This window comes from Chelonoidis abingdonii, chromosome 19 (assembly GCF_003597395.2).
Source record: "Chelonoidis abingdonii isolate Lonesome George chromosome 19, CheloAbing_2.0, whole genome shotgun sequence".
Taxonomy (NCBI): Eukaryota; Metazoa; Chordata; order Testudines; family Testudinidae; genus Chelonoidis; species Chelonoidis abingdonii.
The window spans coordinates 40,113,949-40,141,667 of record NC_133787.1 but is presented as its reverse complement, the minus strand read 5'-3'; the positions used below and the strand labels follow the sequence as shown (position 1 = coordinate 40,141,667).

Sequence of the window (27,719 nt, the reverse complement as noted above, 5' to 3'; positions counted from 1 at the left end):
GGGATCAGCAAGAGAGATGTTAATATCAATCTGGGACAGTTGATCAATTGCCTCCTTGCTAATAGATGCTTGATATTTGTTACAGCAAGATGGGCAGAACAGTTTATCTTTTTTTTTTCTTTGTCAATGAGCAGTGTGGTGCCATAGGCACTCAGTATTGGAAATGTCCCTGATGACCATGGCCCATAGATTGTCCTTAAGAGCATCATAGAAATTCTTCATACCATTGCTGTCTGCATAAGACTGACTCTCATCTGCCTAGCTGCTCAGCTATCAGTTTTGCATCTCTCTAAGTTTGCATTGGAGAATCCTCTTAATGTTATTGAAGACTGCCTTCTTAGATGTTGAAATGCTGTCTCCTAAACAGGCCTTATGGAGCTGATATTTCTCATTCAATAGTCTCCCTTTGTCAGTATTATTTTCATCAAACCAATCTTGATGTTTATGTGTGATGGAAGCATGGGTATTTGATGCAGGTGAGTACACAATGCCCAATTTTCCTTGATGTTGTTAGTTTGCATCAATTGTTACAAGTTGCACAGCTCTTCAGCAAAAGCCTGTTTCACATTCTCCTGTTTTAATTTGGAGAGATTAAGCTTTTTGGGTGCTCTTTTTTTTTTGTACTTTGTGGTCTTCCACTAGGACAGGGATCAGAAACCTTTCAGAAGTGGTGTGCCGAATCTTCATTTATTCAACCTAATTTAAGGTTTTGCATGCCAGTAATACATTTTAACCTTTTTAGAAGGTCTCTTTCTATAAGTTTATAATGCATAACTGAACTATTGTTGTATGTAAAATAAATAAAGCTTTTAAAATGTTTAAGAAGCTTCATTTAAAATTTAAATTAAAATGCAGAGCCCCCTGGACTGGTGGCCAGGATCCAGGCAGTGTGAGTGCCACTGAAAATCAGCTCATGTGCCGCCTTCGGCACCTGTGCCATAGGTTGCCTACCTCTGCGTTAGGATGTATCTGGATATTCAGCTTGGAGACTATAAGCCTTTGATCAGTCCAGCATTCTGCACTTTTCACTCTAACATCCTGTCAGTCTCTTCTCCTGATAATGACATAGAATCATGAATATTAGGGTTGGAAGAGACCTCAGGAGGTCAGCTAGTCCAAACCCCTGCTCAAAGCAGGACCAATCCCCAACTAAATCATCCCAGCCAGGGCTTTGTCAAGGCAAGCCTTAAAAACCTCTAAGGATGGAGATTCCACCACCTCCCTAGGCAACCCATTCCAGTGCTTCACCACCCTCCTAGTGAAAGTGTTTCCTAATATCCAACCAAGACCTAGTTAATATGATACTAGTGCTTGAAGTGCAGATGAATCCAAGACATCTTGTCACAGTTTGACAGGTAGAAGACTGTGTTGGTGACAAAGTCATGTTCAGCACATTTTCCTCAGTAAGAGGAGCCCGTTGCTGTTGCATTTCCCAAGGCCATTTTTTTCCCCCAGTAATACCTGGCCATGCCTGATAATCTGTACCAACTCTAGCGCTGAAGTCACCAAGAATAATGAGCTTGTCTGCCTTGGGCACTTTCTTCAATGAGCAACCCCAGGTCTTCGTAAAATTTATCCTTGATCGAATCTGGGTCAGTCATGGTGGGTGCACTGGGGCTGATGATGATTGCACATCTTTTCCCAAACAGTGGGAGTCTCATTAGCATGAATCTAGCATTCACACCCTTTGGGAAATTTGTAAGCTTGCTGACTAGCTGTATTTGATGGCAAACCAACCCCAGCTTCATGTTCATCTTCTTTGCTACGGCCACTCCAGAAGAAGGTGTAACTGGCTCCTTTTTCAGTAAGTTGTTCTTTAGCTAGGCGGGTTTCACTCAGGGACACTATCTAGATGTTACATCTGGCCAGTTCTCTACCAACTAGAGCTGTTCTTCTCTCTGGTCTATCTGCTGTTGTGCAGTCTGTGGTAAACTTTTTCCCAAATCTGGACTTTAGCGTACAAAATCTGGGTGCTTACTGTGAACCTTCCCAAGCTTATACCCAGCTTGGATCTTATTTCGCTGCCACCAGCCAAAAGTTTTCCAGGGTTTCGGCCCCCTTGGGTTCCCCAACTTTTTCCTTGGGGACCCCTCAAGACCCAGAGCCCCGGGTCTCCTCTATCTCATCCCCCAGCTTTCCCCCCCCCTTTCCTGGGTTAGCCGGTGCGATGCTGTCCTATTCCCTTTGAATACAACCAGAGAGGCAATCTAGCTTCCCCGAGGCTATGCATTCAAACCTAGTCAGCTCACACAAGAGATTCACCCCTCCCTTTGTCCCATAGCCTTTTCCCACCCTGGGACAATAGGAAAGTAAGACACAGAGCTTGGGCTTTTCCCTCCCCCCTCAGCCTGTCACCGATATAACAGAGCTCTGGGCACAGAAATTCCTCTCCCCTCTGCCTCACTAGGAAAGAAACTCCCACAAGTTTTAAAAAGAAACTTTATATAAAAAGAAAATACAGAACAATAATACTGCATTAAGAAACTCAATACAGGAATATGGCTTATAAGAATAATGGAATAAACAGTCTGATTTAAAAGAGAGCCCAATTACACCAGTCCAGCAACTCAACACCCATGTAAATACAAATCAAAGCACATCACAGCCGTTACTTTGGTTCCTTTGTACTCACAGATGTTTAGTAGAATATTTGAAGAAGATGGAGGTAGAAGAAAAGCTTGTTTACTCACAACGAGGAAAACAAAAAGACCCCGAGTTTCCAGTTCCCTCCCAGACTTTAAAAAAAAATCCAGGTCTCTGATTGGTCCTCTGGTCAGGTGTTTGGTTCCCCCTTTTTCCACACTTTACAGGTAAAAGAAAATTAACCCTTACCTATCTACTTATGACACAGTCCATTAATGTGTTCGCATTCCAAACACTGATGGTGAGTGGTGTCACCTTTTGTCTTATTTGTATTTGGTTTTTTTGTGATTTTTCGACTGCTGTAGCAGGATCCCCATCAGCCGTAGTATGCTGACCAGGGTTAAGGTGAAGCAGACAACGTTTAGGACACCTGCTGAATTGCCTTGTGCAACTTATTGGATAAGGACTTCTCCCTGAGAGACCGTTTGGCTTCAGGAAAGGATGCAAGATCATAGATATGGTGTTTGCAGGTCATCAACGTCAGGAGAAATGCTGCGAACAGAACTCCAACCTGTATATGATTTTCATTGACCTGAAAAAAGCATTTACTATAATCAGTCGGGAGGGCCTTTGGAAGATCATGGCAAAATTCATTTGCCCAGAGAAATTCATCATGGTTGTTGGGGAATTCCATGATGGCATGGTCCCTTGCGTTATGGATGATGGGTCATCTGAACCATTCCCAGTCATCAATGGAGTCAAGCAGGGCTGTGTGTTGACCCCAATCCTCTTCAGTATGAGGTTTTCTGCCGTGCTTACAGATGCTTTTTGTGACTGTGACACTGGTATTGGCATCAGATACCGGACTGATGACAAATTTTCAATTTGAGGAGACTACAGATAAAGACAAAGATACAGGAAGTGATAATTTGTGATCTTCTGTTCGCTGATGACTGTTCCCTGACTGCCAAATCTGAGTCTCACATGCAGCAGAGTATAAACTTTCTCTCTTCAGCTTGTGATAATTTTGGTCTCTCAGAAATGATGTATCAGCCTGTGCCAGGAAAACCTTACATAGAGCTACTATCACAGTGAATGGCCAAACCCTCCAGGCAGTGGACGAATTCACCTATCTTAGCAGTACACTATCATGTGCAATTCACATTGATGATGAAACCAATGCCAGAATTGCTAAAGCAAGTGTTGGCCTTTGGCAAACTACATGCAAATGTGTGGGAGTGCAGAGGCATTAGTCAACAAACAAAACTGAAGTCTACAAAGCCATCATTTACAAAGCCATCATTTTGCCAACTATGATGTATGCATTCAAAATGCGGACAGTGTATAAATGCCATGTTATGAAACGGACTCATCCTCAGACAGCCCATGTGAAAGTATTGATAAGGATAAGATGGCAAGACAAGGTTCCAGATATTGAGGTTCTCATATGGGCAGGTATTCCAAGCATCCATTCTCTTGATGAAATCACAGATGAGAGGGGCAAGCCATGTCACCAGAATGTCAGATGAACAACTGCCAAAGATCAGTGGGGTAGCTGTGTTAGTCTGGATCTGCAAAAGCAGCAAAGAGTCCTGTGGCACCTTATAGACTAACAGACGTATTGGAGCATGAGTTTTTGAATACCCACTTCGTCGGATGAAGTGGATATTCAAATACCCATGAAAGCTCATGCTCCAATACGTCTGTTAGTCTATAAGGTGCCACAGGACTCTTTGCTGCTTTTACAACTGCCAGAAAAAGGTGAGTTAAAGGAGGGAAAGCACGCTCAGGGAAGCCAACAGAAATATTTCAAAGACTCGACATTTAGACATTGACCCAGATATTTGAGAAGATATCACTCATGATCATTCTACCTGGCGAAGTCTCATCCATACTGGAGCTACAGTTTGTGAGCAGAAGAGAACCACTGAGGCAGAGCAGACACGTCGGCAGCGTAAATCTCACAACAGCAGCATGTCCACTGTTAATCAAGTAACCCATAATGCATCTCTTGCTCAGTGTGCCACAGACAGTTCAAAGCTCAAATTGGCCTGATCAGCTACACACATGTTCACAGAAACCAAACCAATCAGTGATGTCATGGTCATCTTTGAACTCAGACGAACAACAAGAACACAATTGCACACACGCCTCTATCCTGATATAACGCTGTTCTCGGAAGCCAAAAAAGCTTACTGCATTATAGGTGAAACCACATTATATCGAACTTGCTTTGATCTGCTAGAGCGTGCAGCCCTGCTGCCTTCCCCCCCCCAGAGCGCTGCTTTACCGCGTTATATCCGAATTTGTGTTATCAAGTCGCGTTATATCAGGGTAGAGGTGTATTACTCTTTAGATATCACATTTAAAAATTTGGTGGCTGTCACTTTGCAAATGGAAGAGTTTGCAGAGAGGTATGTATATTGTTACAGTTTCTACTGCAAATCATTTTCTGTCATCAAGAGAATTTTTTTTCCCATCTAAATTAAACTTTATCAGCTCTCTTTGTGGTGATAGACTGGAGTTCCATGTTGTGGAGCCTCAAGAAAGCAACTATATTAAGTGCCTTTTTGGCTGAGCCTGGTAATTTTATTGCTATAGGATTGATCCAAACTCAGTCAGGTATTGGCTCTTGGAATGTGAGCATAGAACCATCTGCAGTGAATGAAGCATAGTTGTGGCAGATAGGGAGTCAGTTGCTAAAATGGAAATTCCAAAACTACATCTAAGTGCTCGGTCATATTTAGCAAGCAGGCAGTTGGATTTGTGCTACCCTTTGGGGGTTGGAGGTGGGGAGGCAAGACCCATGTTCTGTACAGGAGCAGGAATTAAGGTGAAGGAGCTGAGGTAGAAATACTTTATTGGATTTCTTTACCTCCTTACTCTTGCCACCATTTTAATTCCTTGCCAACTCTATGAACACTTGCTGTGATTGAGAACGTCTTCTACAAAGCCATGTATGTGCTTCTGTAAACAGCCATTACCATAGTGTCTTCATCTCTTCTTCAGAGACTAAGTGCTCTCAGCCCTGAGTAACATAGTCCCCACTAGCCTGCAGAATGAGAACCTAAGCCCTGGTCTTCTGCATTACAGGCTCTTGCTCTTCTCTAGCTGGCTAGGAGTGGCGGCTGTGCTCTATTGCCGCAGCACCCTCTGTTGGGCAAAAGGCAGAACTGCAGCAACTTTTCAGCAGCAGCTTTTTTTTCTGCACAAAAAAAATAAAAATATGTGCGTTCAGTAGTGCAGAATTCCCCCAGGAGTAAATGATTGAGGATAAAAATGATTCTGTGCATTGTGGCATATCCATGTTCTTTGTATACTATTTTATATCCCAAAGTGAATTCTGCTTTCACATTAACCCTAAGTAGAGATCAGTGAATCACTGCTTTGTTTTGTGTGTTTAAAGTTGTTGTTCCACTCTCTCAACTCTGGTGAGGCCTCAGCGGGAGTACTGTGTCCAGTTTTGGGTGCTACGCTTTCAGAGATGTGAACAAATTAGAGGGAGTGTGGAGGAGAGCAACACAATGATAAAAGGTTTAGAAAACCTGACCTATGAGGAAAGATTAAAAAACCTGGGTATGTTTAGTTTCAAGAAAAGAAGATTGAAAGGACCTGATGAGTCTTTAGATATGTTAAGGACTGTGACAAAGAGGACTGTGATCAACTGTTCTCCATGCCCACTAAAAGTAGGACAAGAAGCAATGGGCTTAACCTGCTGCAAGGGAAATTTTGGTTAGATTTAGGAAAACCCGAGTACTAGAATATAGGTTACTGAGTGAGGTTGGGGTTTCCCTGTCATTGGAGGTTTTTAAGAACAGATTGAACAAACATCTTTCAGGGTTGGTCCAGGTATACTTGACTCTGCCTCAGTGTTGGGCGATGGATTAGATAACCTCTTGAGGTCTCTTTCAGGCCTATATTTCTAGTATTCTAATACAAACATACATAATATAGAGCATTTCTCTCTTCTGTTTATATAGATGGATCAATAGAATTAGAGACTGACCATCTCAAAGAGCCTGTTGAACAGCTGAAGGGTGAACTGGATGAACTGATAATGCTGATCACAGACCAAAGCAAACATGATGGTATGTAGGGAGGCATGTAGCAATTACTTTCATATAGTGGCCTTGTATGAACTTTATTTTAAAGTGGCTAATGCTAGCAGAAACAGCAGTGGGGTATGCTTCATGCCAAAGGTGGTTGAGGACTGTAACCTCTAATTCTTATAATTTCTTAAGGTCTGATATTTTTGTTTTTGAGTGCCTCATTAGTTTCTGACAGTTAAAAGAATAAGTCAGTAAAGATTCCTAGACAACTCACTCATCCCTGTCAAAAGGTTGGGGGGGCCCACCCCCACTCCTGCACTTTTGCTCATGAAAGCTGTTAGGCAGTTCCGTTATTGGAGACAAGGGAGCTGCCATTGGGATACTCTTCCTGTCATGGAAGATGAAATATGGTTCTTGTCATAAGTCTCTGATGGGAGTTAAAGATCTCATTAATTTAAAAAAAAAAAACAAAAACAAAAAAGCCCCCACAAACCCTGATGATTATTGTGTTCTGACTAATGTTCTTCTGATCAATAAAGTACTGTATGTACTCACTAATAAGCCGGTTCGTTTGTAAGCCAGTCCCCTCCACCCCCCAATGGATAAGTAAAAATGGAAAATTTTCATAACCCATTCATAAGCTGACCCTATAATTCAGGGGTCAGCAAACTTTGGCTCCTGGGCCATCAGGATAAGCCACTAGTGGTCTGAGATGGTTTGTTTACCTTGAGTGTTCGCAGGCACGGAGGTAAACCTAAGTAAACAAAGTGTCCTGGCACGCCAGCTGCTTACTCTGATGGGCCGGGACAACAACTGGGGGGGACTTTTTTGGTGGGGAGAAGCTGGGAGTCGGGGAGTAACCCGTGTGACCACCTCCCACATGACCCCACCCCTAGCCTAGCACCCCCGACACTCTCCCCATCCCATCCCTTCCCAGCTTATCTGGGGAGGGCCAAGTGAGGATGTTTCTGACCTGGCCGCAGCCTGCTCCGGGGGCGGCGTGGCCGCAGCCTGCTTCTCCTTGCTCCCTCTGTTAGGGTGGAGGAGCTGTGTCCCACCTCTCCATTTCTATACCCGTTCATAAGCCGACTCCTGTCTCTGGTGCTTCCCTTTTTTGCAAAAAAAATTCAGCTTATGAATGAGTATATACAGTAAGTTTTATCATATACTTAGCACTGTGTGAACTATTACGGAATGCCTAGTGGATGCTCCATTACCTGCACAGTTACTACCCTTGTGCTACTATCTAATGTGCTTTGAGATACCTTAAACTATGAAATACATTTTATGAAAACAATTCTAAATGGCAGTCAGGATGGATGCATTGGTCAAGTTTTTATGTATGGTGAAATCTATCATCCTAGCAAATGAAAGAATATGCACTTGCTGAAACATAATATATAAAATAAAATGTAGTGATTTGGAGAACAGTACATAAGTTTTCTGATTGTTTAAAAATTTGGGATTCGGTATTTAACACCCTAAACATCATAGTAATTTTTTCCTAAATATGTAAATATGTCCAGCACTCTACAAGTAGGTTGTAAGATTTGAGTTTGTTTTGAAGAGGATGGGAAGCTCTCTACTTTTGTGACAGAGGCCTTTAGATAATGACAAAGTGACTTATCTTTCCCTGTCCCTCAGCAGGGAATATTCTGGGGCTTAATCATTTCCATATACTTGAGGCTTGAAACTCCTGGAGTGATACCAAGGAGATGCTCTGCAAGGCAGTAACATGTTGGTCTGAGCTGGAAATGCAGGAGTTTCATCCACTCCTTCATTCTAGGCAGCCATTTTGCATGTTTCCAAGCAAAAAGATATAATTTATTCTGCATTTTGAGCACATTGGGAGGGAAAATCTCTTTTGCTGCTTTTCAGGATTTTAGAGTGTCTGGTGCGAATTTTAAAGGCAGTGAATGAGATATACACTCCTTCTCTCCCTCTTACATTAAAAATTGACATCCATCAGCCTTGGAGATGAGTGTGTTCTCTTAATTCCAGCTCCTTTCCTACCTTCACTCTTGCCCACTCTTGTTCTCTTCTTCTCTCACTGCTCTTTTCTGCAGCTGTGCCAGCTCAGATTGCACTGATCTCTGAGAGACTGATGACTGTCCTGCGACACAGCCATAATGAAAATGAAGCTGCATCCTTCAATTCTCGGATCCAGCTTAACATTTGTGCCCCAAAACTTGAACAGCAGGATCAGTGTGTGAGTATTGTAGAGCCTGAAACAATAAGCAAATGAGATTGATTGAATAAATGTAAATACGTGTACAGTGCTTGTCAAAAGCTTCCTTGCCTATGAAGAGAAGTAAATTTATTTCCAATCTGTGCCTCTTGCATTGCTCTACAGAGAATATAAACTTATTTAGCCTTTCAGAAATCTTTGGATGTCTGGTGAAGAGACCTAGAGGTGTACTGTATGCTATGTAAATCTTTCAGATGGGATAAGCTTTCTTTACAAGACACATATGTAACAAAGTGGCCTTTGGTGGGACACTACTGAGAGTATCAGTTCAGGACAAATTACTTCGAGCAGGGCAGTCACAGCCCAAGGCTGGGGGTCCTTCACTACTAAAGCACACCCAGCCAGCCAGCCAGAGAGAACTTCGGTTTTACCCACTGCCTAACCAGAAGTCATACAAGCAATTTCCTCAGACACTCCAGTTTCCCAGTACGTATTACCACTAGCACTAGCCCTTATGGGGATGAATGGTTATGGAAACCAATACCCCAGTAAAAGAAAAAAGGTTCTCCCAATCCCAAAGGACCAAGTCCCAGACCCAGGTCAATATACCAGTTAGATCTTACCCACAAATTACGCTGTTGCCAATCCTTTAGAATCTAAAGGTTTATTCATAAAAAGAAAAAAATATAGATGAGAGTTAAAATTGGTTAAAATAGAATCAAATACATACAACAATTGCAAAGTTCTTAGTTCAGGCTTGATGGGATTACTGCTGATTTAAACCAATCAAGTCTCTCTGGAGTACAAACATCACAGCTTGGATGGGTCACTCAGTCCTTTTGTTTAGAGCTTCAGTTTCAAGCACAGTTCCTCCAGAGGTCAGAAGCAGGATTGAAGACAAAATGGAGGGGTTTCCAGGGCCTTTTATATCCTCTGCCATGTGGAAGGACCCCTTTTGTTCTTACTGTGGAAAATCACAGCAGCAAGATGGAGTTTGGAGTCTCATGGGCAAGTCATGTTCATGCATGACTCAGTTTGTAGGCAGCCAGGAAGGCTCCTCAGATGTGGATTGGAGTCTCCCAGGGTCCATTGTCAGTTGTGTTTGTTTCTTGATTGGGCACTTACTCAGAATAGTCCTTTCTCAAGAACTAACCAAATGCTTCACTGATGCTACTTAGAATCAAACACATTGAGATACAAGTACCAAGGCAATATTCATAACTTCAAATACAAAAATGATACACACATACAGACAGCATAATTATAACCAGCAAATTACAACCTTTTCATAGACACCTCACTTGACCCACTTTGTACAAGATTTGGTGCAACTATAGGACCTTGGTTGCAGCAATGATCTATACAATCACAGTTCACGTTAATAACATCACAATATGTCTGGATGTTAATTGGGGGATATAAAACATTCCTGGGTTTATAACACAGGACTTTAATTTCAGTTTCTTGGCACCAGTGATCTGGTGTGCCCATTATAAACATTAACACATTTTCTTTAAGATTGTGTTGGGTAATTGTGTATATATATATATATACATATTCTAAAACTAAATCTAGACACAAACTCCACAAAGTAGAAATGAATTATGTCTTTTGTTCCAGGTCATTGATCTTTTACTGACATCCTTTTGCCAGAATCTAATAGCTGCTTCCTATTTTAACCCTCCTGACAGGTAAGGTGGATACTATACATGCAGGGAGGTCAAAACTGCTTAGTGCCCCATAATACCTGCACTGTGCAAGGGTCTGTGAAGACCCCCTTGTTGATGATACGGGATATAGCATACTGACATTTTCAGGCACTTTTATCCTGAGCCGCTGTGATGCAGAAACTAATAGATGAGAATAGAAATACCATGTGCTCTCCGACTATCATTGAGTTTTCTTGAAAAAAGCTGCCCACTATGTGACAGACCTTTTAAAATATCCGTCTGTCTAATACTGCCTTTTTGTAATACTAACACCATGTTGTTTCTAAGGATGGGATTATTAAGAGGGGACACTGGGGCAAAGTTTGATTCTTTTTAGCACTTTTTTTGTTGTTGTTGAAACAAATCAGACCACAAGAATATTTTTCTTTAGTGTTTTATGTACAAAGGCAAAGTGTCTTTTGGGTTACTTTTGGTACATCCAGTGCTGTTCTGGGTCTAGGTGCTCCTGCCATTAGCCTTAGGGCCACCTCCAGCATTAAATGGGTGAAGCACAAAGCTTACTGCTGAAGACACAAGATCAAGAGAAGAATGAAGCATTTTATCTTTTCACTTTGATCTTAAACCTGTGCATGCCTCACTTTATTTCAGAAATTAAATACATTTGTACTGACAAACGGAAACAGTGAGAGTATGACTAGACTGTCACTGGGCTTTACCAGAAGTTCCTCTTTGGAAGAAGAATGTGGTGTTTTGTGTGTGTGTGTGTTAGCAAATATTTTGTAAATGTTATTGTCAAAATAGTTCCTAAAAAGTGACTTCACTGGCAACTTCCAAGCTGTCTACAACCCTGTAACCTAAATGGGATGTGCTTTTGGCAGCATGGCAGCACTGAACAGTTTTCTCACCACTGTTTAAATAACTACCCTGAAAGAAGACTCCTTTCTATGCCCCTCAGCAACCTTCCTCTTCTCCAGATCTCTCTCGAAAACTCTTCTTTGACTAGATTGTAAGTTACTTGAGGCTGGGACCTTCTGATTTTACACATTATATAGTGCCATGCACATATGGTGATATATAAATAGCAATTATTATGGTGCTGAATTGATTATATTGCTGGAGTGATTGAGTGTAAATGCGTCACGCAACTAAGTGCTTCAGATGAATTCTGTTTAACCATTATTAAAACCCTCTTCTATATTAAGGATAACAGTGATCTTTGGCAGTAACTTGATCACATGGCTTGTGTCTTCTGTAGGCAGGGGCTCTGTTTGTGTCTGTTTGTGAAGATGATTTGTGGACACAGGCATCTCTTACCTGCCCTGTTGACTCGGCTCTGTCAGCTTATTTATCATCAGGTTAGTTTCCCAGCATAAAGAAATTGATGGTAACTATGTGATAAGGGCTCCTTTGGCCTCATATCTCCCACATGTACACTGAGTACCTATCTGTACTGTACTCTACGATGGAGGCATTTCACTAGCTTGTACATTTCCAAGAGTTCTCATTTTTAACAAACTTTTCAAACCTGGTCTCAGAAAATGCAAACAATAGTGATCCTGCAGCAATGTTAACTTGGCCATGTTGCTCCTTTATGATGCACATTTAACAACATGAACTGAAATATACAAACTCTTAATATATATAAGCAGAAAAGGTGTAATATGGTCAGATTGACTCTTGTATTTTCAGACTTCTTAATTTTTAACTATACAGCCTTATTATTAGCAGAGACTTATGCATTTAATCTGTAAGGGGGAGGCACTGACATTGAATTAAAAGGAGCTCTTGTGCATTAGATATACTGAATAAATGCTGTATCAGCTTCAAGACCATTTTTGCCCCCTCTGATTTTCATTCTGAACTGATCCAGGCAGTATTACATGCCTAGTAATTTTTCAGACCACAGCTCTCAGTTTTGCAGCTAGATTCTGTGTTGCATGTGTGAGGAGGCACAGCACAGAAGATGACTTTATACTATATTTATGTGTCCTGGATTCTGGATCAGTGCAGGCCACTTTGTATGTTAAAGCATTCCTGCCTGTGCTGGCAATCCTCTGTGCTACAAGCTGCATGGGGGAGGCAGCACAGAACTGTGTATAGATGCTTTTATGTTTCCATATGTTCTATGCTTTAGAATGGCTATTTGCCCCTAGGAGCTGTTAAAGCCTCTTTGCTGGAGTGATGTAAAGGGGTTGTGATATAGCACCTGGTGCGGAACTGGACATCCACCACTGTTACCAGCCTTAGTCAGCTTTTAAGAAACAGTTGAGACTCTGAGTCATTCTAAATACCTAGGTGCAAGATCCAGAGCTATGCCTTTTGTGTTCATTGTTTTTTATTTTTTTTTTTTAGTGTTTCCTTGGTTTTGTGCTCTTCACTCTGTTGTACTGAAAGGATTAAGTTATGAGGCTGATAAATGAATCTAAATGCCACAGATCTGAAAAGCCATTGGCCTTTAAAATTCTGCAAGGGTATAATTAAAGTTAGTTACGCCAGGTTAGTTGTAGAATTATCTTTATTTCTGCTGTAGAAGCTAACCAGAAACAACTTCAGAATTCCAGACAAGGAGGAAGTTGTCCAATTTAATTGGTGCCTTCTATCTGCTAAATTGCTCTTTACGCTGAATTAGTCACTGGATAGCAGCAGTATTCTGCCCCTTGATTAGTTTGAGGTTTAGTTGAGACTTGCTGCTTTGTTACAAATGCTATGTATCTTTTCATCTAGCTATTTATTTGTTTGTCTGCAGGGTCCTTCCCTAAATGATGCTCATGTTTTAGGACTAGCTGCCTTTATGATTCATTTAAATGAATCCAAATTTTTGATTCCTGAAGTGAACATTGGCTCCAAGGTTGCTGCTCCAAAGGGCCTTTCTGTTGCTGAGTACTGGAACCATTTACTAGTGTGCAGGACAGGGGAGTCCTTAGCCTTCTGCATGAGGTAAGTTTCTTCCTTCATCATATACTAGGTTTCCCTGTTTCTAGGGATGACTTGCATTTGGCACAGGCAGGGATATGGAACATTACATCCTATCATGCAGGTGATTCCCCTCTTATGAATGTGTGGCACTCACACTATGGGACATCAGAGGTGTAGCTGTGTTAGTCTTGTGGCAAATTGCCGGTATTGTTCTCTGGGTCTCGCGCTTTCTCTTCTCTGGGGTAGGTTCAGGGCGATATTGCTTGCCTCTGAACCAGTTCTTAATCAATCCTAGTGTCCTTGAGGAGGGGAATGGAGAGGGAGGGACCTGGGCCGCCTCTACCCAGGTCCCAAACCAGGGGGCCCTGGGGTTGTGGTGAACCACTTGACTAGCGGTTCTTCCCCTGGGTTATTCCTCTCATACCCGTCAGCTTGTGAAGGTTTTTCTCGCCTCTCTTCTAGCAAGCTGGTGCCCCTTACCTAGGGTTTCTGTTGGGCTTCCCAATCCACCGCAGCACTCCTCCAACCTTCTATTTCTCTCTGGACAAACTCTCTCTTCTGCAATCTGCAACTCGCTCAAATCCAACCTTACTCCTTCAACTACCACCCCGTCTGACTGAAGCAGGGGTTTATATCCATGACTGGAGTCGGGTGCTCTGACTGGAGTCAGGTGCTCTAATTGGCACAGCTGTTCTAGTAATCTAAAGCAAACCTTCCTCCCTGGCGGGAATAAGGCCCTGCTAACACTCTTATGCTGCCTTGCTGGCCATGCGTATCACAGTCTGGATCTGTAAAAAAGTTCTGTGGCACCTTATTGACTAACAAACGTATTGGAGCATGAGCTTTCATGAGTGAATACCCACTTCGTCAGATGCATGTTACTGGACGTGTTAGGTGTTTAGTTTAGATGTTTTATTTGAAAATAAAACTTAAAGTAGAAACTTTAGACCAGATGTCCCCAAGTTTGCCCACCATAAGAATTTGGGAGGAGCCCAGGGATTGCACCTATTTGGCATGATTTGAGAACAGATTGAAGCCCCCTCAATTTTCTGTATGGAGGTGTGATCCACGGAGAATTCCCAAATCCAACCTGGTCTTAAATCAAGAGAGAGCTTTTTTTTTTTTTTTTTTTTTTTAAAATTTTTTAAATTTTTTTTTTTGGCAACTTGTGTCTTTGCAGTCTACACCCGTATTAAAAAATTAGGGTGGCTCTGGGTCAGCTCTGAATTACACAAAATAGGACTGCAGTGTTCTCCCAGGTATGTTTGTGATTTTATCTCATCTTTTTCTAGACTTCCTGTGCCAACTTTGAAAATGTTTAGTAGTTACTTTTATCACCTTGCTCTTTAAAATCCATTGTCAGAGCTCGCAAATGTTCCAATATGATTACACTGTTGGAGTGGATATCACTGCAGTTTGTATTCAGACATTTTGAAGCATGATATCCTTGATTTTTACTTGCCCTGGGTTCTCCTGGATGGAAAGCAACAGCAGTTGAAGATGGGGCAGATATGACAGATAAACCAAACCAAATAACTGCTCTTTTCTCTCTTCTCTCAGTTTTGTACTGCAGCTGTTGCTTATTTTTGTGCAAGTTTCTTCCCTCTTCTCATAATGATTTATGCAAGCTGCTTCCCTCAGGGCTTATAAAAAAGGTAAGCATTTTAATAATAAAAAAAATCCATTGCCGTCTCTGATTAAAAAGGCAGTGCCACTGGAACTTTCTGTTGGCAAAGTCATCTGTGCTGTAATAATATATAGCTAATTAACGTTATTTATCCTGAATGCATTATGGGAGCTGCCTTAGTCTCCTGCTTATTCATTTCATAAGGTGTACAATAGTATATAGCACACTCTGTTTGCTTTTCTTGTTCTTACAGAGATTGGAAAGGTTTAAAAAGTCAAATATAATCCTGTCATTTTTGTCCAGAGTTCCATGATTTTCTGTCTAATCTCCCCCCTCCTCCACACACCCAAAGTATTTTTTACAGTTTGGGATGTTGTGTCAGTAGCTGTGGTAGCATGAGGACAAGCCAAACCAAGTACTGAGACATTTTAAGTTCTACAACCAGTTAACCTCCACACAGACCAGGATTTATTAGGAGAGAAGAGTGACAATCACGCTGCTCGCATTCTATAGGACTGGACTCATGAATCTGTGTTTAGGGCCCGAATTTTTAGTGACCACTCCAACTTTGTTTCGCACTTCACAGCAAAGCACATTTTTGCCAAATATTGAATAAAAATACATTTTTGGTAAAGTATCCTGTCTCTTTTATACCGCTACTGTACGTTAATTGGACTGCACAGGCTTTTTTTAATTCACTGGCAAATATGTAATTTGCTACTGTCTTTATTTTAGTTACAGTTGTTGTGCCACGGCTGGCTTAGAGCTGAGGAATTGTCCATGAGGAGGAGCACACTGAATTGTCCTGGAAGGTTCCCTCTCCTGTCCCTATGTGAAACTACATGAAAACCAGCCTGCTGTTATGAAGCAAACGCGGCTTTTCAAAACTCTGAAGAGAAACCATCCAGGTATAGTCACTATCAACATACGCATAATGCCAAGTCTCAGAATCTGGGTTTTGCGGATTTCACAGCGATGGATGGAATATTATTACTTCACTGAGCAGCAGTAGCTGCTCCGTGTAAGTATATTAGTCAGTCAGTGCTGGTACAACACTTTGAAAATGCGGTACATACCAGATCTAAGCTACTTAAGAATCATCACATCCCTGTAACCTACAGATAAGCGTGCGATAGGAGAAAAGACATGAGCCATTTGCTTTTTAGAGAAATGATAACAAAAAATAGAGTTAGATATAAGTGGTAATCGCAGATATTATACTATGGAGGTTTTCATTTATAACTGTACATAAATATTATTTCTATCTCAGATGTATGCCTAACAATTTAATCTTTATAGAAACCAGATCTATGAGAGGCCAAAATTTTAAAAATGCTCATGGACTTCCTGGCACCCAATTTAAAAATCATGCAATCCCTTGAATGCGCATGAACAGTGGATTATTTGTGCAGCACAGCACATATTTTGTCCCTTAGTAAATAAAAACGGTAAAACATTTCATAGATTATTGCCTTCAACGCTCATCTTGGGATTTATCTAGATTTGACAGTACTTCTTTTATCTGATTTTTCATTAACAAGATTGTCTTTAGTGTAGAGAAGTCACAGGAAACCATGAATAGAGTATTGTTAGGTTTATTTAAATATTCTATTAGTTAAATGGTCAGTACAGTTAAAGTACATTTCCAGAGTATTAATATTTTGACTTTTACTTTTGAATGGAATGGTGTTGATTAGGCTGCCTTACTTCCAGGGTATGTTTTTTTAATTCATAGATTCATAGACTCTAGGACTGGAAGGGACCTCGAGAGGTCATCGAGTCCAGTCCCCTGCCCTCATGGCAGGACCAAATACTGTCTAGACCATCTTTATTTCTGCTGTAGAAATTGTTTTCTCCTTTGATTTATATTGTCATATGTTCCACACTGGTGTCTGGATATTGAGAACATGGGCACATTAGAAGTATTAGAGATATGTGTGCTTTTAGTAGTCTTTGAAACTAGTGGTGGCTTGGTTTGCTAAGAGAATGCTCCAGGAACAGAAATGTTCTTGAGACTAAATGGGAACTGATAGTTCCCATTGGTGTGTATGTTGGGAGGGCCGGGGGGAGTGTGGGGCTGAGCTCCTTTTGGTAACCCAGCTGTAGAAGTCATGTTTCCTTGCTGATCTTTTTATTCTTTTTGGTGCTGAATCTCTGCATCTTTCCCAGTTATCTTTCCGAGAGTGGCTGTTGTTTGAGCTAGAAGTCCAGCCTGAGAAGGATATCCTTTCTGTTTCTGAAAGGTAAGTGCAGAATGGTCCTGTAAAAATGGAAGTAGTTTGAAATGCATTTCCAGTTAAGTCAGAAATAATAGAGAAGGTCCTAAGCCTCGAGTTTGATGACAATGTAAATAAATTTGTCTGGGTTGGGGAGTGAACTTGTAATGCCCCCACATCTCAAACAAGAGCTCAAGGTATGTTTAGAAATGATGGGTTTAGCTTCCCTTGAGGAAGTTATACAAGGTAACTGTTGACCTCAACAGAATTGACTAGAACATCTTTCTATCTCAGGACTTTGCCATGCCCAGAAGCAAGAGATGGTTGTTACAGGCCAGCCTGCAAACGCTATATCCCCAGCCTCGTCACATCTCTGGATTGTTAAAAGTCCCTCAAGGGAGCTGTTAGTTTTTAATTTGTGTTCTTTTAGGGGCAATCACTTTCTAGTTTCATATAGATTTATCATATATGCAGGTCTGTGTGGCAGCCTTCTTTCTGCCATTCCATTTGACTTGGTGTACTGTGTTCCCTTTAAAACAAGGGACAGGAAGCACTAAAATTATTTGATATGAATCCAATCTTCCATTGTTCAATATTGCAGGCAGGACTTCCATTACTGGGCATTGTACCAGTGGTATCTTCCAGCATCCTCTGCTTCTGGAGGCTGTGATGGAAACCTGGAAAAGGCATGTGGCATTCTTATTGGTACAATTCTGGATTTCTCCCAAAGGTACTTTATCTCACATGAATACACTTGTACAGCAGTGACAGGTTTACTGTGAATATGGAAACTAATGGCAGACCAGCATTTCACTCTGTACCCACACCATAGGAAAGGATTATATGTTGGATTTTAATGCACACAGTGTCACCTAATTGTCGCTGAGTCTCATTGACTCAAGCCAGAGCAATGTCATAGAATATTGCCCCTCACTCACTTCTTCATAATGCGTATTTGGGGGGGGAGTTGTGTGTACACAAGTGTTTAAACATTTCATATTGCTATAGATGTGCATGTTTACCCAGTGTTTGATTTCCTCAGAAACTAAATTCTAACTTCCTAAGTCAACCATCAAATTATGTGATTCTATACGTCTGTATGAATAGAGCATACATTCCTGTACACGACAATGCGTTTGCACTATCATTAAGACTTCTTTAAAAAAAATTATTATTTTATAAAACCTTATGAATGTTTAATACTTCATTTCATAATTAAACATTTTAAAGTTGTTTGAGTGATTAGCTGAACACTTTGACCCCCCTGCTTATGAGTAAGAGGTACCTCGTTTCTTACTACTAAAGTACTTAGTACAAAGTATTAAATCGTGGGTATCCGAGGACACTTCTGTGGCAGTCAGCATAATCCCCTCCTGTGACTATTGCTGAGATGGAAATCCTAAAGGCTGCTGCAGAAAACCTTTTAAAGTTTTAGTACAAGAGATGGGCCTCTTTCCTCGCTATTCCCCACTGAACACCACTCAGTACTGTGCACGGATCTTGCCATTCACCTCGTATAGTCTCTTCAGCACATGATAGTGTCATATCCCTGGGTAGGCTGCTCTTTCCAGGATGCTCTTCCAGTCCCCCAAGTGCACCCTTTCAAGTGACCCACACCTCCACTTCTCTTCGGCGTGGGATCCTGCACTCCAACCACTGTCCTACTGTGTCTCCAGGTTACATCTCTCTGGCTGACAGCCATGTAGCCAGTGGTCAGTAACAATATGCAGTGACACTCAAGCAGTTTCTCCAAAACCAAGTATGATTTATTTTGCCCAAATGGTACGGTGGAAGTAGAGAAAGAACTGACAGGGATTTGTAGGGGATCTTAAGGCATGACAGTCTCTGTTAGCAAGAGTTAGGCTAACTGTAACCCTAGTAATGCAAGATTTGTAGAAGTGAGGATTGTGTGAGGCGAGTGGAAAAGAACTGTGTGAGAAGTTATTTCGACCTTGTGTAGATAATATGAAATGTAGATTGGAGTCTCTTAAGTGAGAAAAACAAGATATCAGGATGACCTATGTATAAACAAAATGCAGCTGTTGCTTATTATTGTCTGTAACAAAAGTATAAATGCTGCTGTAATTGTTTACCTGTTGAGAGACCTGTCTAGGAGGGGGAGACCCTATGTCCTAGTGCACTCTCTCCCTGCTGTAGCTGCTAAACAGAATGAAGTATCTGATTCTGCTGCACCCAACCAAAAAGTGAGAACTAAGTTTTTCTCTGACAGTACACAGAACTGAGAAAAGTAGATTTAAATATCATAAAGCATATTGTCTTACATATGTTTGGCATTCCACTCAAGCCCCTAGGTAGACATAACTTTAGTCTTGGGGTGAGTCATTCTCTCTGGGCACTAAGTTACAGCTAGCTTGCTGCAAACCATGGCTCTCAGATAAATCTGTCAGCTTCAGCTGAGCTGACCATTTCTTCCCTCTTTCTGCCAGAAGCCTTTTTTTTTTTTTTTTTTTTAATCTCCTCGCATCTTTTGATCTCACCCTAGCCTTGGAAGAGAAAAACATCCTAATTTGGATCAGCTGGCTCTTAGGTTTTTTGGCCTTCCCAAGCAAACAAATTTTGCTGGTCCCCACTGCACCCCCTGCCGCCCCAGCCTGGCTTCCCCCTTCCCGCCCCAGTGCTCCCCCCCCCCCCGCACCCCTTTCCACCCCAGCCCTCGTTCACTGCTAACTTGCTCCCAGGGCGGGTCATTCAGCAGAATTTCGGAGTCACAGAAACAAGAGGATAAAACTTTAAAAAAAAAAAAAAAGGCAATTTCATCCTACAAACACTGGAAGCATTTCTTGCTTGATTGTATCCTACTTTTGCTACAGCAAATTACAGTGGCGTCCAGTATTTTATTGGGATAAATGAAGTAACAGCTGCTCAATAAGCTTGAGCACTCCTGAAATTTTGAAGCTGTTCAAATCTAGAAGGGCAGGTGCTGGATTCCCTTTCTGAATATTAGCTAAATCTGGAAAGGAAAAGTCAATTTCTGCTTCCATGGCTCAGAACTGGAAATCCTCCTATGTGCCTGGTACTGTATCTAAAGCTGCCCAAGTCCCCTAGGAGAGCCTCCCCTCCCTTACTTTTCATTTTAAATTCTAGTGTGATCCACATACCTCCCTTGCTAGACTTCAGATAGAGAAGGATACTGTCCATTTAGTCCACCCAATTCCTTCTTTGGGGGCTGCAAGGTGAGGTCACACCAGTATCCCTAATCCAGTCTGGGGATGTCTTCTGAAGGCGATATCTGGGCCAAAGCCTTCTACTCCTTGGGCACGCTTGTTCCCCATTCACAGTGCCACCCCGCTCTACCAGTGACCTCTCCATTCACAGCAAGCTGCAGCATGGGGTTTCAGCTACCATACTCCCTCCCCCTCCCTTTCTTGTTGATAGCGGCCAAGGGAATGCTGGGAAATGTAGTTCTTTCCCTGCTCCAGGGCTGGCTCTATAGGCAGGGAGCTAATCAAGGAGATATAGCTCCCAGGACCCCCGGTTGGTTCTCAGTTCCCAGGCTGGATCCCTGTGGGCTGCCGCCCCTGCAAATGGGCTGCCCCAAGCACCTGCTTGCTTTGCTGGTGCCTAGAGCCGCCCCTGATTTGGACGGTGCCAGTCAGGTAGCCTCCTTCCCTCCATTGATGGCTCAGCCACTGTTTGAAGTGGGTACCAGAGAGACTATCTTATCTGTGTCATTATTTAACTCTTCCTGGATTCCTTAACAACTCCTCTTTACAGCCTCCTTTCGTTTTACTATATGCATTCAGTTAGGCATGAATATAAAATTGAACAGGGAAACCAAGTTTACATGATGCTAATGAGAAATAACGAAGATATTTTCCCAGTTTGATGAGATATATATTTTAATATATATATTAAAAAAAAAAAACAACAACAAGGATAGTCATCAGTAGTCTCTCTTAATTCCAGGTCAGAATTGGACAACTGTGGCCAATTGGAGAAGTCAGAGTTTTCCATTCATAACAGGACTGTCAATCCTGGTATTCTCTGCAGATTACAGGTGATTTTAGATCATGATACAAATCCATATGCCAGATCCATGAATTTGGCATGATGAAATCTTTTCTAAAATTTCAGTGTACGGAAGACAGTCCTCATTGTTTAGATATTAGGATTGGTGCTCTGGATACCCAAAGAAAATCAGTCAGAATATTTTCTCCACTGCTTTAGTGTGTTAATTCACATGTCCTTAAGGTGCTAGAACAGTCCAACCTACCTTGTTACAAGCTGTGAGAAAAACAGCTTTTGAAAATGTGCAAGCAGCCAGTCTTGAATTCTAGATTATGACAGTTTGCATTACATGCTGACTTACATTTGCAAAAATGGATTTCTGTTATAAGAATTGATTTTTGGCCGTTCGCTCCCCCCTCCTCTGCCCCATATTAATATACTTACATGCAGGTTCTTGAAGTAGCTTTTCCCAAATTAGTCTTACAGAGAAGCAAGGTCTCCATCTTGCAAAGATAAAGTGAGTTCTACTAGGCATTTAGTACCATGGCAGCTCTTCTATTTGTAATTGTTTCTAATTAGCTGTCAAGCTAGTCAAGTTACGTATCTGCCTGCATCTGACTGTTATTCAAAAGTACAAATCTATCTTTCCACTGAAGACATCAAAGAAACTAACTTTTAATCTGGTCCTTCCTGATCCCACAGATCAATATAAACAAGACAGAACACACACAGCACTCTTGGAATCTGGATTTTGGAAAGTGAAATGTAATCCATGTAGCCACCTAATCACTTCAGGCACTGAATAATCAGTAAAACTGTTTTCCACTGAAACAGGGGAATCGAACTGCTGAGTAATGCAAATTTAGTAGAGTATGTTTTGCAAGCACCAATGTGCTTTACAAAGCCAAAACCTAAAGAAACAAAGTTCAGAAGAATAAATTGGAAACTGCTGGGTAGATGTAGCATTCAGAAGGGTGAACTCTCTCATTTCAGAGGTTGTTGAAGGAGTTCTGTCACTTCATTGTGTATTTATCCAGGTTCTGGGATTTCTGGGCACTTGTGCAGTTGCTGTAAATCTAAAATCACCTGCGTCACTGGTACCGTGGAGTGAAAGAGGATTTGAAATGCAGAATGATGTAAAATTATGATAAATTTCTTTCTCCCATCCAGGAAATGGTACTTGAGCTGGGGTGTAGGAAGACTTCACCCACTGGCTGCTGGAATGACAAGGGACACTTCCTATTTAGGATTTTCCAGGAAAGGTTAAAAACTATAGGAAATGGCTCTGCTGTAGGTGAACAGCTACTGAGGCAGCAGGAAATGCTACTGCAAAAAAGGTAAAATACCAACAGGATGCTAGAATGAGAAAAACATATCTGATAAAGCTACCTTCAGAAACTCAACTATACTGCACAACAGCGGTGAAATAATTGTACATCCATTTTCCTAAGAGGTGATAATTAAGGTGGGAACATATTACGTATGTTTACAGGTTTAGTGTGATAATCTTGTAGGGTGAGGTGTTTATTCCCTAACACCCCCAGGTATTTGAGTTCCCACTCAACACACCCCACTTAGCTAAAGGTGGATCCTGATAGTCCTAGGAATTCAACCTCCTAAACCAGCTATTTACAACCATCACCGCTTGTTTTGGTCACAGTAACGGGCTTTACTTCCCACTAGGGATGAGATGGTAACTCCACCATTTCTAAAGTCATTGTTAGTGTGTCTTGAAAATGCTCTGAATATTTTATTGAAACACCAAATCCATTTCTGGCCATATGGAAAAATCCCCAGTGAGTAATCTTTACATTTCCTGGTAGCAGATGTTAAAGGAATTAAGTCTTGGAAAATTCTCTAAATTCTACTGAAAATCAAAGTCAGTCTTTATATGACTTGAGTGCTGTTCTGTCCTCTTCTTGACTGCATATTTTTAAATTTTACTTTAGGATTCTGTTGAGTCTCCCTCCATCAGTTCTCATGATGTGTCGAAGAGGAAAGAAAATGACCTTGGATTGTGAAGATTTCTTTCATTTTGTAAACACTGAGCTGGTGTGTACAGTTTTCTCACACAGTAGCATGTTTAGTAGTTGCTCTGCATAGGGATCTTAAACTTGAGAGTAGGGAATTTGGAGAAGAGATCAAACACCATTGTACTTGAAAGCAGGAAATCTGGCATTGTGTGGGAACCTCAGACAACTTATGCTTTTGATGTTTGTGGCACTCAGGGCTGGCTCCAGTGTTTTTGCCACCCCAAGTGCCCCCCCCCCCCCCCAAAAAAAAAAGGCCACTGTTGGCGGCGGCTCTACCGCCACCGCTTCACTTTTGGGCAGCAATTCGGCGGCAGGTCCTTCCCTCCAAGAGGCACTGCGGGCCCCGCCACCAAATTGCTGCCGAAGACCTGGACATGTCACCCCTCTCCATTAAACACCCCAAGCACCTGCTTGCTGCGCTGGTGCCTGGAGCCGGCCCTGGTGGCACTATAGATGTCCAGATACCTGGAAAAGTTTTGTGGTGTTGTGAACCTTACTAATGACTGATACTACAGTATTGCTCTGTGTGCTTTTGCTCTGTGGCAGAATGCACTCAGAGTAAGTTTGTCTGGATTCACAATGAGTATATTGTGCTGATGAGAAAGGACTCTTTGGAAATACTATATAAAGATTTGGTCTGATGAAGTCATCTGCCACTTCGTTGGATGTAGTGAATATCCCACAAATGGATGCATATCAGAGTAAAATCACTGATCAGAAGTTTAGACTTTTGACCTGCAGGGTGGTGTTTTAACCAATTTGTGAACAATAGGACAACTATGTTCAGTTTTGTGACCTTGTTTAAGTCAGGTTGAGTAGAGTAAGGTGTACAAGGAATTTTGGAAGGGGGAGTCCTTCAGGCCATACCCATTTTATTCTTTTTATTCCATGCCTCAATTATAGGTCACTTGTCATGGCTCCTGGAGCCTGTCAACAACATTTCTTGTTGCCATTAGAGTCATTAAGAGCATTTGAAGTAGAGAAATCTGCAGCATTTCCTGGTGGCCTGGAAGTGAGAGACTGAGTTTATAATCCCAGGGCTGGTCGTCACTATGGGGAGATCAGTGGTGTTGCAATTGATGCAGCAGGGATTGATTTTTAGCGGGCCTAGCGAAGACCTGCTAAATCAACGGCAGAGTGCTCTCCGGTCGACCCCAGTACTCCAGCTTTCTGAGAAGAGTAAGGGAAGTCAGCCAGAGAGCATCTCCCGTCGATGCAGCGCAGTGAAAACACTGGGATAAGTCAACCTAAGCTATGTCAACTCCGGCTATGTTAATCACGTGGCTGGAGTAGCATAATTTACATCAGCTTATCCCCATAGTGAAGACAAGCCCAAAGTCTCTGATTTCCCTGACATCTCAGGGCACTGTACCAGGTCCCTGCCATATATATGGAAATTCAGACCCTATCATAAGCTAATTTTCCATCTTTAAAATCATGAGATATATTTTGAAACATCTTAGTATTTGACATAAAACAATAGCTTCATAATGGGTGTGCCATCAGCTTCTGGGAGGTCTCTTCCTGTTATATTCTTTTGGTGTTCATCAGCTTTATTTACTTTACTTGGCTAATGTAAATGCAAACCACCTGTATCTCTGTCCATGCGTACGTGGAACAAGAAAAATCCACTCATCCAAACAATGTCACTCTGCCTAAAAGAAGTTCTGTTATCTACAGTATGCAATAAGCAGCATTATCTGTGTTACTGTCTGGCGATAGCAAATTGAAAAGCACTGTCTAGTGACTGACGTTGCTTCACAGGAGAAATGAAGTCCTGAGTGGGGCTTTAATGGGAACAAGTAACTGGGCTTTCAGAAAGGTTTATTCTGTCCTGTCAGACCTACCCCTATTGGGAAGTATTGCCAAAGGATTGCAAAATGTTTAGAAAGAAAAAAAAAAATCTGCAACCCACTGAGTAAATTCTTGTCCTTCTTATTCTGTCACAGAGGAACGTTTGTTACAGAGGATGTGCACTCTCCTATGACATCACGGCTCACTTCTTAAGGGTAACTGGTAGTTTAATCTTTCTCCTCCAATCCTCATACAATGCAAAGACTGAAATTGTTTGCAAGGAAACAATTTGCTGACTTTCACACTAGGACCCTGATCTGCCACTGTTACTAGAACTGGAATGTGCATTTATTTATGCAGTGGTTTTGAGAATCCAAAATAGCAACTTTGTGTTTGTGGACTTTGCATTTACATATTCTGAACTGTGGCTGTGGAAGAGGAGCGATGGATGTAAATATTGTATAGGAATTGGTGAAACGTGTGAGGGATTAGTCTCCAGGTGTGGAAGTTTTATTGACATATTATCAGTTTTAGCTAATTTTTCACAGTAGGAGAAAACTAGGTTCAGGGTAGGTTTGTGGGTATGATTTCCCTTCTGAACAATGCTGACTCCTACAGCTGGTTTTTATTAGTTGACGACATACAGGTTTGAAATGTATAGGAAAGATATATTATTATCACGTTGTACTTCCACTTCTCCAGGGCCTGCTGAATGCCAGTTTGGATTATGAGGAACCAGCACAAGTGGTTAATGATGTTTTGAAAACATGTCGAACCGAGTGTCCCATTATCATTTCTTCTGCAGCGGTAAATGTTCTTAATTATATTTCCTATTTTAAGTACTGGCTCCAAAATACGATGCAAACTGTAAATTAGCTTAGAATGTTAAGGGGGGGGTTATAGGACACGGGAGGGAATATTTTATGTATTGATATTTTGGTTAATTTACAATAAGACATTAGTAACATTGTCTTGACATATATAGGTACGTATCTTAATACAAAATTAACAAGATTCAGCAATGTATTGCATTTTGACCATATATTGTTACATCATTTCCTTTTTTCCCTAGAATTATTTAGACACAACCTTAACATAGGGCGGGGGGGTATGTTGTCACAATTCAGGGCAACTGCACCTGTATTTTCCCCCCAAGCATCCACTCTGAGGCATCTGGCTTCCCAGCTGTTGCCTTTTTTTTCCATCTCATTCCCTTTTGACCAGGATATTTCCAGGCTGCAACGTTCTCTGCTTTCACTGTTATTCCCAGCAGAGACAAGCTGCTCAAGCACATCTGTTTGCTTTCTCTTCAGAGACTGATAAGAGTGATTGTCAACTGTTGTAAGTTCTTCAAGTAGATCCAGCTATGTATTCCACTTAGGTGTGTACACTCCCAATGCACCAGTGCAGGAGAATTTTGCCTCCCAGTACTCAGAGGGATGGCACTCATGCCTCATGGCCATAGCCCTTTCCCTAGCTATGGCCAGTTTGAGCTCTTTGCCCAGAAACAGTTCTTGAGCATGTGTTTTGAAGAGATCAGATGCCATATGGCAGTGTTTCTGATCCTATTTACCATTGTGGGTTGCATCTGATACTACCTCCTATGGCCCTGAGGATGTCACATGGGCTGCAGCTCTGCGCTGATTGGGCCGCAATCCAGCTCTGGGTTGAGAACCACTGTTATACAGGATAACCCCCTGGATTCTGTCCAAAAAGCAGCAGACCTTGCTGATGCTTATGTGCAAACTAGGGTATCCAGTGAGCACAAACCCAAAGGAAAGGGCAGAAGCCTGGTATAAAGGGGGGGACCCCATTTTATCCCTGGGAAGGAGGGGTGCTTGGAGCCCAGGTATACACGTCCCCAGAATTGATTCCTCCCTAGAAATCACTCAGACCCTCTATAGAGGAGAATGGTCCGAGAAGGTGTTACCTGTGTGACTGCCCTGAGCATGTGACAAATAATGGCCCTAAACCAGTGGGCCCCAAACTTTTTCAATTGCCCCCCCGCTCCCGAGCCACGGTGGGTTGGGGGGTGAGGAGTGACTGGGAGAGGGGGACTGCTGGTACTTTCTCCAGAGTGGTCCCTGAGTGCTCTTCCAGGCTCCAGCAGCAGCTGCTGTTCTTCTTCGAGTGCTTGCTCATATTCATTCCAAGTAGGTGTGCGCGCACCGCGTGCACGTTCGTCGGAAGAATTTTCCCCTAGCAACACCGGCGGGTCGGCAGGCGCCCCCTGGCGTGGCGCCTTTGCGGCACCGTATATATGCCCCTGCCGACCCGGCCGCTCCTCAGTTCCTTCTTACTTTCTTTTAACCGCCGTGTCGGTCTGTTGAACGTGGAGTGCGGCTTAGCTGACCTCCACATCCTAGCGTTTCACCCGTTCTACATAGTTCTTAGTTAGTTAGTGTTTGAGTAGTTTGTTAATAGTTAATAGTTATAAGTATACGTTGTTAAACGTATTGTATAAGTTAGTGCTGAGTACTCTCATCGCCGCTCCGGGACCCCGGGCCATGCCTGGCTCTCTGCCGGCTTCAAGCAGTGCCTCGGCCTGTCGTCGGCCGATGCCACGGGAGACCCCACGTTCGTTGCCTCAAGTGCTGGGGAAATCATCTGACGGAAAGTGCGCATTGCAAGTCCTTCCCACGCGACAACAGGGAGCGGGACTCGTTTAAAGCAG

The 27,719-nt window shown here is 42.1% G+C and overlaps 1 protein-coding gene and 1 long non-coding RNA gene across 2 annotated transcripts in view; one reads left to right on the top strand and one right to left on the bottom strand.

Moving 5' to 3' along the window:
* FANCA (FA complementation group A) overlaps window positions 1-27,719 on the top strand; it is a 92,851-nt gene that overhangs the window by 46,173 nt on the left and 18,959 nt on the right. Inside the window, 14 exon segments of the mRNA XM_075073850.1 lie at window positions 6,564-6,671; window positions 8,699-8,841; window positions 10,441-10,511; window positions 11,746-11,845; window positions 13,237-13,431; window positions 14,967-14,991; window positions 14,994-15,061; window positions 17,203-17,276; window positions 17,851-17,979; window positions 21,177-21,267; window positions 22,389-22,555; window positions 23,168-23,270; window positions 25,201-25,260; window positions 25,748-25,852. Of these exon segments, the coding sequence (XP_074929951.1) occupies window positions 6,564-6,671; window positions 8,699-8,841; window positions 10,441-10,511; window positions 11,746-11,845; window positions 13,237-13,431; window positions 14,967-14,991; window positions 14,994-15,061; window positions 17,203-17,276; window positions 17,851-17,979; window positions 21,177-21,267; window positions 22,389-22,555; window positions 23,168-23,270; window positions 25,201-25,260; window positions 25,748-25,852 (1,439 nt within the window).
* Window positions 25,952-27,719, bottom strand: part of LOC142047941 (uncharacterized) — a 9,081-nt gene continuing 7,313 nt past the window's right edge. The window contains exon 2 of the long non-coding RNA XR_012657269.1: window positions 25,952-27,158. This is a non-coding gene — a long non-coding RNA (uncharacterized LOC142047941). The remainder of the gene's footprint in view (window positions 27,159-27,719) is intronic.